The following is a 12,808-nucleotide window of genomic DNA, read 5'->3' as shown; positions in this document are numbered from 1 at the left end:
ATTTAAAAAAAACCATATGTACTTTTGAGAAGACAAGAAGCAATGCTATGTACAAGTCAAGGACCCTATTTCATCCAATTTTCAAATTCCCTCTCAAAAATAAGTGGAGGCAATGATAGAAAGTCATCCCATATTCAACATTTCATCCGGTTACATACAAGGCACCGAAACATTGCTATCAACAAATCAAGCACACTTTTTCATCCATTCCCCAAATTCCCACTCAAAAAATAAGTGAATATAAAAACTCCATTCCACATTTTTCATTATTTATTTATTTATTTATTTATTTGCAAGATTCAAATCACAAATCACAAATCACAAATCACAAATAGCAAATATCATCTCACAATAAACTACGATTGAGAAAGCCAAAAATCGCATAAAAAAATCATTCCATCGAAAATTACCAAAAAAATTACTTACAGAGCATAGTAGCCAGAGATCAGAGGGAGAAGAAAAAGGAGAAAAACAAAGCGAAGTACAGGAGAGACGCGCGAGAGGGAGAGAAGTGCGACAGAGATATACCTAGGGTTCGTGAGAGCGATCAAGAGAGGTAGACACCAAAGGCAGATGAGACGTGAGGGGTAGCGCGGGGGTCGAGAGGGGCAGCGGGATAAAACATACGCGAAGGAACACATACATACCACAGGGCCGAACCAGCAACCGCATTCAACACACTTTTTTATTGAATTATTATGCAGAGATCAGAGGGAGAAGAAAAAGGAGAAAAACAAAGCGAAGTACAGGAGAGACGCGCGAGAGGGAGAGAAGTGCGACAGAGATATACCTAGGGTTCGTGAGAGCGATCAAGAGAGGTAGACACCAAAGGCAGATGAGACGTGAGGGGTAGCGCGGGGGTCGAGAGGGGCAGCGGGATAAAACATACACGAAGGAACACATACATACCACAGGGCCGAACCCGCAATCGCATTCAACACACTTTTTTATTGAATTATTATGATAATCTGCATCGCCGCAGTAACCAGCGTTTCAAACTCACATGCAGCCAAACAACCCTTCAAGGGATTTCACTTCCACCTTTCTGGATCCACCTATCTCATACCGATGTTATGGGAGCAGGCTTGGCATCCCTGAAAAAAAAAAAGAAAAAAAACAACGAAGACAATTTCGCTATATTTGATTACAGTTTTCTGACCCTTGTAGCATTGATAATGGGTTATGTATATAGGATAAACACACTAACAAATAGGGTTATTTATACGACAGAAAAATAAACATCAAATAAGCAGAGATAGTATCATATGCGGAATGAGGACAAAATCGGACATGTTTATTACAATACTGCTTAGACCCAAAGAAACAAAATACAAACAATAAAATCATAAACAACGACTTTTATGATAAATGTTCCAAGGCCTTTCAATGTGATTATAGCCTCTAAAAATATCTGTACAAAAGTCGTGATGCAGTTCAATAATCAAGGCCTGGGCCAGCCAATAACAGCTAGAATGACTCCTAAAATGTTGTTAGTGAGAAGAGCTCTTAGAAAATTCTGTTTCTGACGAGTATAAGGAGGATATCTTGCAGAAACTTCCCCACCAAAGCTCCGGTGTAGAACAGCCTTTTTGTGACTGAAGGCATCAAATGAAAATTTGCCATGATATGCACCAATTCCACTCTCTCCTACCCCACCGAAGGGCAAATTAGGATTTGCAAACTGCAGTAAATGAAGCTCAAATTGGCTTGGTTTTTGCTAATAAGTAGAAAGGAGCATCAAAACAGGAAACTGCTATGAATTATGATTGGATGTGTGGAGAGATTACATGCATCATTGTATCATTAATAAGCAAACCGCCAGCAGACACGGTTTTCACAAAATTTTCTTCCAATTTCTTGTTCTTCGTGAAGAGGTATGCACCGAGCGGTTTCGGCTTTGAGTTTATCATATCAATACTCTCTTCTATATTGTCAACCTAAGCAATATCAATAGTGAAATCTCTTCAGCAAATCAATTGGAGAGTTTTTCAGTTTCTCAGACACACTAGGACTTTCAAAATATGAATTTTGTCAATATCTTCATAATGGGAAGAAGAACAGTTTGATATGATCTTACAGTAACAATAGGAAGCAAGGGACCAAAGATCTCCTCCTGCATTATTAAAGAGTCATCTGGAACATCTAATATGAGAGTGGGAGCAATCTTTCTGTTATGTAAAAAAAATATGTGAATGGGTTGAGACATAATCAGAAGAAATGAACACCAAAAATTTAAAAGGAAACAAAAATCATACAGAAGCTTCTCATCCCTCTCTCCTCCATGAATGATCTTTCCGGAAATTTTCTCATCATCTAAGAGCCTTAATATGCGTGCAAAGTGATGCGAATTCACAATGCGAGATAGATCCTTAGACTGCATATGATTCTCCCCATAAAACGACTTGAGAGAATTTTTTAGCGTGTCCACCTATTAAATGGGAAAATCAATGTAAGAAAACAGCAACAAAAGAGCTTCATCCAGAAACGAGCAATTGCGGTTTATTTCTAAAAAATTTAAGATCATTTTAAGTTTGATCTATATAAATTTGAAGTACTAAATTTTTATTTTATTTTTGTGAAAATTTTAAATAGATGCTACACAATTCTTATGTATTTACATATCTAGCAACAAAATTTTGATATTTACATTTATAACACATTAGAGTTAAGAAGCATGAAAATGTGTATTTCACTTTGAAAAAGTTAGTAATAGTGATAATTTTTGTAAGATGTTGTCAAATATTTGAGTGTTATGCATGTAAATATGAAAGTTTAGTTGTTAGATCAGTAAATATATGAGAAATGTGTGGTATGCATCTCAAGGGCCTTGTTTTGGGATTATTTTTTTCTGTAAGATATAATTCGTACTATACAAAATGAAAACACCTAATCTGGGGAAGAACCCACCAGTTGTGGAGCAAAAGTTTTTGTTGTTATGATATAATCTGGTGCGATGCAAGCCTGACCGTTATTAGACCCCCATTTGCCCACAACAAGTCTTTTTGATGTAACCTGAAGAAAAAATTTGAAAAGCGAATCTCAGTAAAACAGATCAATAAAAGGTATGGTTTTGTTATGAACATTTTGAAGTTTACTTTTAGGTCAACGTTGGAATCCACAACTACAGGACATTTTCCACCAAGTTCCAAAACTACAGGAGTTAAATGCTTTGCAGCTGCCGCCATAATAATGCGCCCAACTTTAGCATTTCCTGAAATTTTAGAGAAACAAAAACGAGGGAAAGCTGAAATAAGTGAAAAAATAGAGGAAAAATTTACGATCAGTCAACCGCTTCAGCATACTAAAATTAATGTCGGGTTTTTAAATCATCTATTGCGTGCACTGGAATTTAACCACAGTTCAAAGAAGAGATTTTGAGTTTTTCAGAATTTTAAGTCTTTCAATTTACCTTGAAATTTATAAAAGGTTTGATGATGATGTTTATGAATTATTGAATGGTTTTAGTCGGTGGCACTCGTTAGAATTTGAGAAATTATAATTGTAGTTATCCAAAATGATACCACAGTCAACTCCACAGGGATGACAAAAGAACCTGGCCATCAATTGTGTGAAACAAAAAAAAATCGTAGGTTTTGTGTGTTCATCTTTTTTCCTTTGTTTTTGTTATTTCATTTCTCTATTTTGATTAACGTTTAGCTTATCTTAGCTTATCCCCAACACTTGGATATATTCCTGACATAAAGATAAATCGAAGCTAATTTCTTGCACCTTATCAAAATCCATGAAAAATTTTCCATACAGAGTCCGCGTTCGGACCCTAATAAAATCTTGTCACGTGTATCTGATTGGGCCCACCTAAAAAATGACAAAAAGACGCCAATAGCACCCTAATAACATCGCAGTGTTATTTGAGTGGCCCTACGGGCGGTGTTATTGGCGTTGTTCAAGTGTGTTATTACAGTATTATTATGATGTTATTGAAGTTATTTTGCGGGAGTTATTGCGGTGTTACCGTAATGTTAATTGCGTAGTCCTCTGGACGGTGTTATTGGCGTTGATCACCGGTGTTATTACGGTGTTATTCGAGTTGTTTTGTGGGGTTATTGAAGCGAAACCGCGGTACCTATAGTATTGCAGTGTTATTGGAGTTGTTTTGCAATAACACTCCAATAAACGCATCTTCGCCATTTTTTAGGTGGGCCCAGTCAGATACACGTAACAAGATTTTATTAGGGTCCGGACGCAGAGCTACATCCGAACTCCGTATGAAAAAGTTTTCCCAAAATCCATAGTACTTTTTAAGATGTGAACATAAATTTATCTACTTAGCTCATACAAGCATCTTACCTACCATCATGTATCTAAATTCCATAAACTTATTAACTAGCATTGATACCGGAACTAGTTGGGATGTGGTGTAATACAAAAAAAAAATAAATATAAAAATAGTGATACAAAACGGCTCAAACAAAAGAGAAATACAATAATAGATGAATCCCTAGCTAGAGCTATATGAAGAGATTCAAAGGCGGTAGCGGCGTCGGCAAGGTAAGCGACTCTTGGGTAGGTAGGGGATAGTGTATGGTGAGATCGTGGAGGAAGTGGGGGTGGCGGTAGAGTGATGGAGGAATGTGGGGGTGGTAGGCAGCTATGGGAGTGGTAGGAAAAAGGGCACGGTGAGTAGTAGCAATGGAGTTTAAAGTTTACAAAACCACCTCGAAGCAGGACACAACCAAAGCACCACTTGCCGTCGGTTACTGCCCTAACAAGTGGGAAGAGACTCCACATAGGAGATTAGAAGACAACTCTAGTAGAATAGTCTCCCACACAGTCAGGGCACAATTGTTTATAGCCTCCTACTTATACACAAAAGGAAAGGGTGGAAACGACAATAAAAATCCATAACACTTCTCAGAAAAGATTTGGTGCGAATAGGTCAACTGTATCGCGAAAATTCGCGATCCCTCCACCCTACGTGAGTTCTCCCGCCTTCGCGAGATAGCGGGTCCCCGCCCGCTTCGCGTAGTTTAGTTGGGCTTTGGCCCCAGTGGATTCAAAGTGCCCCCCATCGTGGAGCTGTTCTGCGCCCAAAATCGAGCGTCGTTCCAAGTGTCGAATTTGTTTGTCGGCGACGTTGAACGTTGTTGAAATGTTGTAGCCCCAGGCAGGTCGATCTTATAAGCATTGTTGTTCAGCTTCTCAAGTATTCTAAAAGGTTCATTTGCTCTCAGCTTAAGATGTACGAATGATCCTGTGGGAAATCTCTCCTTTTCAACCGAATCTATATGAGGTCACCTTCATGAAACGTTACTTTCTTTTTGGATTTATTTGTCTGTGCCAGGTATTTTTTATTCTGCTTAGTATTTCCTTGCCAACTTCTTTGTGGAGCTTCTGGATCTCGTGAACTTGTTTTGTTGCATCCTTGTTGATTTTTGAAGTGGCAGAAGCGGTACCAATTCAAGTGGCGTGATCGAATTGTGCTCGTACAAAATCTCTAAGGGAATTTGCCCTGTAGTTTGGTTGATGGATCGGTTATAGGTGCACTCAGCTAGGGCAAGGATGAGATCTCACTACTTTATTTTTTTTTCCCACGAAACAACTTAGGAGATTACTGAGGCTCCGGTTTACTACCTTTGTTTATCCGTCTGTTTGTGGATGTGTTGTCGAGCTGAATTGGAGTTTGATGTCGAGCTTTCCCCATAGTGTCCTCTAGAAGTGGTTTTGACGTCTCTGTCGGAGGTGATGGCTTTGGGAATCTCATGCAACCTTACAATCTCCCTGAAGTATAAATTGGTTGTGTGTGAGGCATCTAGTGTCGGGTGACAGGGTACAAAGTGGGCCATCTTGGAAAATCTGCCTATTATAACCATTATGAAATCCTTATTCCTTCGAGTCTTCGGAAGTTTTAGCACGAAATTGCGGTACCTTTGGTACTGGAAGTGGTGTATAATCTGGCATTCTGAGTTGTTATCTAGGCCAGATGACAAATCCTGCAATGCTTGAATGGTCATTTTACATCTCTTTAGTTTTAACCAAAAAAAATTTTTTCTCTTACGAGGGCGAGGGTTTTGTCTCTGCCAAAATGTCCTATTAGACCTTTGCCGTGGTTTTCTTGGATAATGGCCTCTTAGAGAACACCGAGGAATGCGCAACAGACTCTGATGGAATAGGTATCCATTTGTGCGGCAATATGGCCCTGTTGGTTTCTCCTGACATTGTTCTCATATGTTTTTGAAATCTTCATCTGTTTCATATAGATTCTTTATGGCCACGAAGCAAACAACTCGAGCCTGTATGAATGTGATCAATAAGTGTCAACGACTTAGTGCATCTGCTACTTGGTTCTGGTTTCCCTCCTTTTGTGTTTTAGTTCAAACTGGAATGAGGCTAGAAATTCCACCCAGGTGGTGTGTCGCCCCTTTAGTTTTGTTCTGGATATTAAGAATTTTTAGGGTGTCATGATCTGTAAATACTGTAAACTCGTTTGTCAACAGGTAATGACTCCATTGTTCTAGAGCTCTAACGATGACATATAATTCCTCGTTGTAAGTTAAGTATTTCGTCCGGATTCATTCAATTTCTCACTAAAGAAAGCGGTAGGGTGTCCTCCCTGGCTTAGTACTGCTCCAATCCACATGCCAGAGGCATCACATTTTACCTCGAAAAGTTAGTTGAAGACAGGTAGTGCTGCCACAGGTGCTTGAGTTACCTTTTCTTTCAGTGTGTCAAAACTGTCTTAGGCTGCTACTATCTAAGTAAATTCTTCCCTTCTAAAAGTTTAGTTAGAGAAGAGGTGATAATGTTGATATTTGTAATAAATCTTCTATAGAAAGATACCGGTCCCAGGAATTGCCTTAGCTCGGTGAATGGTTGTAGTACGACCCAACTGATAATAACATCTATCTTTACGCGATTCATCTGAATTCCTGCACTAGACACAATGTAACCTAGAAAGCACACCTTGCTTGTCATGAAGTAACATTTCTTCGGATGGACACATAGTTGCTCGACTTGTAGTGCCTCGAACACTGCATTCAGATGATGCAAGTAGTCTTCCCCCGACTGGTTGTATATAAGAATGTCGTCAAAATAGACAATGAAAAACTTTCCAATGTGAGATCGGAATACCTAATTCATTAATCTCACGAAAATGCTAGGTGATTTTGACAGACCGAAAGGCAACTATCCACTCATAAAGTCGATCATGCGCCTTGAAGGCGGTCTTCCACTCGTCTTCTAGTCTCATCTGTATCTAGTGATATCCGTTGTGTCAGTCTAGCTTGGAGAAGATAGTGACTCCATTTACTTGGTCTAAGAGATCATCCAAGCGGAGTATAAGAAATCGGTACTTGATGGTAATCTTGTTGATGGGTCAGCTGTTGATGCACACTCTCCATGATCCATTCTTCTTTGGCACCATCAGGGCCAGGACTGCACACAGGCCGATGTTTTCTCTGACTAGCTCCATTGCAATGAGGTCTTGCACTTGTCGTTCTAGTTCTTCATACTCCGCAGGTCTTAATATGTAGGCTGGTCAGCTTGGCAATACAAATCCTGGTATAAAGTCGATGGCGTTTTGAATGTCCCTTAGTCATGGTAGTTCCTTTGGTAAGTTGTCGGTCATAACATTCTGAAAGTCCTGTATCAATGGTTGCAGTAGTGCTGGTACCTCTTTCTTCCTCGCTTCTTTCGAGGACTAATGCTATTGTTAGAGGGGCAAGTCTAACCGCCTACAAGAAACTGCTGCGAGGAACTAATGTTGTCTTTGTATTACCCCCATCTTTAGCAGGCAGTAAAACTATATGTTTCCCAACCTTCTGGAAAGAATAAGTATTTTTGAACTCGTGGTGTTGAGTCTTGTGACCAAACTATCAAGGCCTGCTAACAGAATGAGGCAGGCATTCATAAGAAAGGAGGGAAGCCAGAGCGTGAAGTATGAAGAACTAACACCTACGTTATGATATCTATCATAACTTTTTTACCATAGCGTGGACATCATGTTCTTGCAGCTTCCACTACCTATGATTAGGCTGCAGACCTTCTCCTTGATGGTGCACTTGGTGCGAAAAATGTAATGTCTTAGCAAAGATTGGTCCCGCTCGGGCTCGAACTGTAGTATTCGTCGCACGACTAGTGCTTCGCCTTCGTCTCCGTGGAGTTGAAGCTCTTCTTTAGACTCTTATTCCTCATAGACTTCCTCGACGACGCCTTGATCCGTGGGTATGACGACTTATCTTGTTGGGCAGCTGGAAGCTATGTGACCGTAGTCGTGGCACCAGAAACACTTCCAGGCTGGCACTGTATTGGAGGAATTACCATTGTCTGGCTTCTTCCTGCCCTAATCTGCCCTATCACTCCCTTGTCCAATTTTGTTATTTCCTCCTGAGGTACCTTTGTCGGCTGTAACAGTTGCAGTTGACTGCTTAGTTGAAAGTCGTGATCTGAACGACAATTGTTGTTTACTTTGCTTCTGTTGTCTCTTCACATTCAGTGCTAGTGTTGACACATTCCTCAACGTCCAGTATGACTGTAATTGTACCACAATGCTAATGGAGGGTTTTAGGCCTCCGATATATCTGTCGATCATGTGCTCCTCTAGCTCTATTAGCTCGCACTTTAGCTGTAGGTGGTTGAACTAGGACGTGAACTCCTACACTGATAGGTCTTATTGCTGCAAGTAGTGGAGTTTTAGGAGCATGTCCTGGCGATACTACAGTGGAAGATATCTTTTTTTCATTGCCTACATTTTCTCCCACTTAGTTATCCTTTTACTTCCTTCTCCCCTCCTCTACCCTTGTAGATTCTCCCACCAAAAGGAGACATTCTTCTTTAGTTTAATTACAACTAGCTTGACTCGTTTGTCTTCCGATACTTCTTTCTACTTGAAGATTCATTCGACTGTTTGCAGCCAGTCATTAAACTCGTTGGGGTCCATGATTCCCTTGAACTCTGAGAGGTACATCTTGATGCCAAAGTCCCTCTGACCTCCATAAGGTGTCTCTTCTCTCGGCATCGTTTAATTTTGGATACCAAAATGGCGCGGTCGATACTCTTCGTTGTTGTGATCTTTCCTATGGAATATATTAAGATCCCCGTCTTTGTCTTCCCTACGACTCTCTCGATCACAGTCGAAGATAATTTCTTCCTGATTCCTGTTATTTAACTCGGCTAGTCTCTGTTGCAGACGACGAATTTCATATTGGATCTCTTCCCGAGCAAAGTCTGATGTATTTCTCCGTGGTGGCATAGCTAGAGTTGGGAATTGGAAAAAAAAAAGTTGATGGAGGTGAATTAGGTAGGGCAGATGCTGGGGAACCCTAGGATAGTACTAGAATTGAGCCCGACTCTGATACCAAATGATATCGAAACTAGTTGAGATGTGGTGTAATACAAAAAAGTAAACTATTATTAATATAAAAATAGTGATATAACATGACTCAAACAAAAGAGAAATACAATAATAGACGAATCCCTAGCTAGAGTTATAGGAAGAGAATCAATCGCAGTAACGGAGTCAGCGGGGTGAGCGGTCGTTGGGTAAGGAGTTGGTGTGTGGTTTGTTGTAGCTAGATTGGATGGCCAAATAGTGAAGAAAGTAGGGGTGACGGTAGACTGGTGGAGGAATGTGGTGGTGGTAGACAGCTAAGGGGGTGGTAGGGAAACGGGGTCGGTAAGCAATAGCGAAAAAGTTTGAAGTTTACAATACCTCAGAGCAGGATACACTCGAAGCAACACCTATCGTCGGTTGCAGCCCTAACAAGAAGAAAGGACTCCACACAGAAGATTAGAAGACAACTCTTGTAGAACTGCCTCCCACACACTCAGGGGATAGCTATTTATAGCCTCCTAATTCTACACGAGAAAAGGGAAGGAAAATTCAAGAAAAATCCAGAACACTCTTCCCAAAAAAAATTCAGTACGAATAGCTCAATTGGATCACAAGAATTCGCGATCCCTCCCCCAGCTGTGAGTCCCCACGTGTCCCTGCTCGCCTTAAGTAGTTTCGCGGGGCTTCGACCCCTGCGATTTCGAAGCACCCCCTTTCGGGGCGCTGCTTTCCACCCAATTCGGGTGTCATTCTAAGTGCCCGCATCAACCATCCTCTAACTAACACCTACGTTATGATAGCTATCATTATCTACCTAATAAAATAAATGATGCATTCGAGTTTATTGCTTACCACCTATAAATATTAAACAAAAAAATAGTTCAATTGTGTTGAAACATCACACAATTATAATCACACGATAGGAAGAGGGAGAGGGGAGAGGGGAGAGGATTTAAGTTTTCCACCACAGTAGGAAGTACTTTAATGAGAAGACAAAAAAGAGGAGAAACTCTAGCATAGGAGAAGGGTAGATGGTAACAGCCATAAAAACATCTCCATGTTCACCTCTCATTTGCACAATAGGTAATTGTGACCCCTCTCACTCATTGATTAAGAGAAATGGTACATTTAACTTTTTTTTCAATCTATATAAAAAAAAATCTTTATTATCGTTTTCTTCTAAAATTTAGTGGAATAATTGATCTATGAGGTCATCAACATATGTATGATCATTCTTCTTCTTCATTTGATTTTGTTCAAAATTTTATCACTATCCTAGAAATATCATGATGTCAAGATATGATTTTGAGGCCTAAAGCAAAGAAAATGCTTGCATCCCACAAGGTCGGCTGATTGAACAAGATATTAGTATTCATTCTACCCAAGTATGTCATCCCAAGAACAAAAAAACAAAATTATATGCTTTCTAACTGCACATTACCATAATAAAATGAAAAAACAAAATCCCAACCCTCATCTTGTGTATTAAGCTGCTCATTCAGAACAACAGCAAAAAGAATAGTTTTTGCAGGATCAATTTACTCGAGACTAAGCATTTACAGCTCAACTAAAATTTTATGATCATTGATCAGGACCTTACACATCAACAACTTAATCAGCAAGACTTTGAAAAAAAGATGTTTCATGTTCGATAAAATTTTCAGATTATTATATTCACAAATCCTTTGATAAATGAACACCGAAAATGCGCTACATTAATCGCTTGTTGAACTTGGATGGATGGTTGATGCAAAAAAAAAAAGAAAAAGATGAAAATACTAATACTAAGCTATTACAATTAAAACATATCTGGCAGCAGAAAATAACAGATTTATCAGTTTAAAGCACGAATAAAAGGTTTCAATCATAATAATAGAAAAATAACAGGACAAAAGTATAAGTAGAATCTAGAAGATTGGTAGATTACCCAAACAAAAGCCAGCATCAAAGAATAATCAAAGACTTTTGCTTCAAGCGGAGGGGAGACTGAAAAAAAACACCCAAGTATATACGTACTCATAGCTGGTAAAGATGTACTGACCTGTATAAAGTATTTTGTCCCATTTTTGTTCCAAAAGCGCAGTAGTTTCTGGAACAGACCCCTCAACAACTTTAATACAAGAGCTATCAATAAAACTGGGTAATATTCTAGCAAACAAAGCTGATGTGGATGGAGCAATTTCTGATGGCTTTAGGACAACAGCATTGCCCGCTGCAATAGCTCCTATGACTGGATCAATAGCTAGCACTATGAAGAAAGACAATCAATAAAGAAAAATTCACTATAGTCGCAGTAAAATAAAATGAATTTTATAAGTACATCAAGATACCTAAGAAATAAAACTGCCATGTAATAACTTTTTTTCAACTAAATTATATGCTTGAATAACTGTCAAATCCTATCCTAATCATGAACACAAAATGATGCCATTAGTATATCTTAGCAGAGCATAATTGCGATTCTCGACAGAAGAAATACAAGCTAATGAACAATTTTCTCATAAAAAGAACCTTATAGCAAAAGATTGGCAATTCCAAAATACGGAACCAATTAGAATAAATCAGAAAACAAGAAATTTTAAAGAATAATCAGCTCAGTATAATGTCATTTTGCTCCAAACAAATGATGGCGGGATGTACTTGTCACAACCTAACTCGTGTATTGGAATTAACTAAGATGGTTCAAATGATATGGCGGTATTAACTAAATTTTCTATCTTGTTTAATGATTTTAAGAAAATAAATTAAAGAGTAACTATACAACAACAACAAAGCCTTAATCCCACTACGTGGGGTCGGCTACATGAATCCTTTTTTCTCCATTGCGTCTTATTTAGTGTCATATTTTAATTTAGTTATAATAAATTACGATCATTTTTTATACAATAAGCCCAAGTCTGCCTTTCTTAACATAAGTTGAAATCTAAAACATCTAATCTCCTAATCGGATCATCAGATGGCCGACGTTTAATGTGATCAAACCATCTAAGACGACTCTCTCTAATTTTGCGCATCATTGGAGCTACACCAACCCTATCCCGGATATATTCAATTCGCAACCATATCCCGAATATATTCATTTAAAGAGTAACAATAAATTAATTCAAAAAGTTATAAATTTATCTTAGGTCAGGTTGTCCTGGTCTTCTGTAAATATTTCCTTTAAATGACAAATATTTTAATCATTTAATTAAACCTGAATTATTAGTTTAAAACAGCAACGAGCTAACCATAATCGGTGAATACTCATACTCTTAAACTATAATAGCACAATGAAAAGAGAATAATATTCTTGTCAATTTAAACTTTATGTAAATTGATCTAAGAGCATTTGAAGATTTGTATTATCTAATATGATCATTCAATGTAATTCTAAACATTCACCATCTTACTATATTATTTACACATCAATATCTTTTAAAACTGTATATAATCATCATAGAAGTAGGGGTGTAAACGAGCCGAACAAGAGCGAGTCATGCTCAGCCCGTGGTCCGCTCCGTTTTTATATGGGCTCCC

General features: G+C 38.7%; 1 protein-coding gene across 2 annotated transcripts in view; it reads right to left on the bottom strand.

The window, feature by feature from the left end:
- Positions 1-1,273: 1,273 nt before the first annotated feature.
- LOC110030263 (aldehyde dehydrogenase family 3 member H1-like) overlaps positions 1,274-12,808 on the bottom strand; it is a 47,832-nt gene continuing 36,297 nt past the window's right edge. The window contains exons 4-10 of one of the 2 annotated variants that reach the window (XM_020732892.1): positions 11,331-11,539; positions 3,096-3,211; positions 2,908-3,012; positions 2,256-2,428; positions 2,078-2,168; positions 1,788-1,937; positions 1,274-1,681 (exon numbers count right to left, since the gene is read on the bottom strand). In XM_020732892.1, coding sequence (XP_020588551.1) covers positions 1,442-1,681; positions 1,788-1,937; positions 2,078-2,168; positions 2,256-2,428; positions 2,908-3,012; positions 3,096-3,211; positions 11,331-11,539 — 1,084 coding nt within the window. In that variant the 3' untranslated portion in view covers positions 1,274-1,441. The remainder of the gene's footprint in view (positions 1,682-1,787; positions 1,938-2,077; positions 2,169-2,255; positions 2,429-2,907; positions 3,013-3,095; positions 3,212-11,330; positions 11,540-12,808) is intronic. The other variant, XM_020732891.1, reaches the window with a different exon arrangement.

This window comes from Phalaenopsis equestris, unplaced genomic scaffold, assembly GCF_001263595.1.
Source record: "Phalaenopsis equestris unplaced genomic scaffold, ASM126359v1 Scaffold000691, whole genome shotgun sequence".
NCBI classification, from domain to species: Eukaryota; Viridiplantae; Streptophyta; class Magnoliopsida; order Asparagales; family Orchidaceae; genus Phalaenopsis; species Phalaenopsis equestris.
The sequence above is the reverse complement of the archived record's forward strand: the minus strand, read 5'-3'. Positions and strand labels throughout refer to the sequence as shown.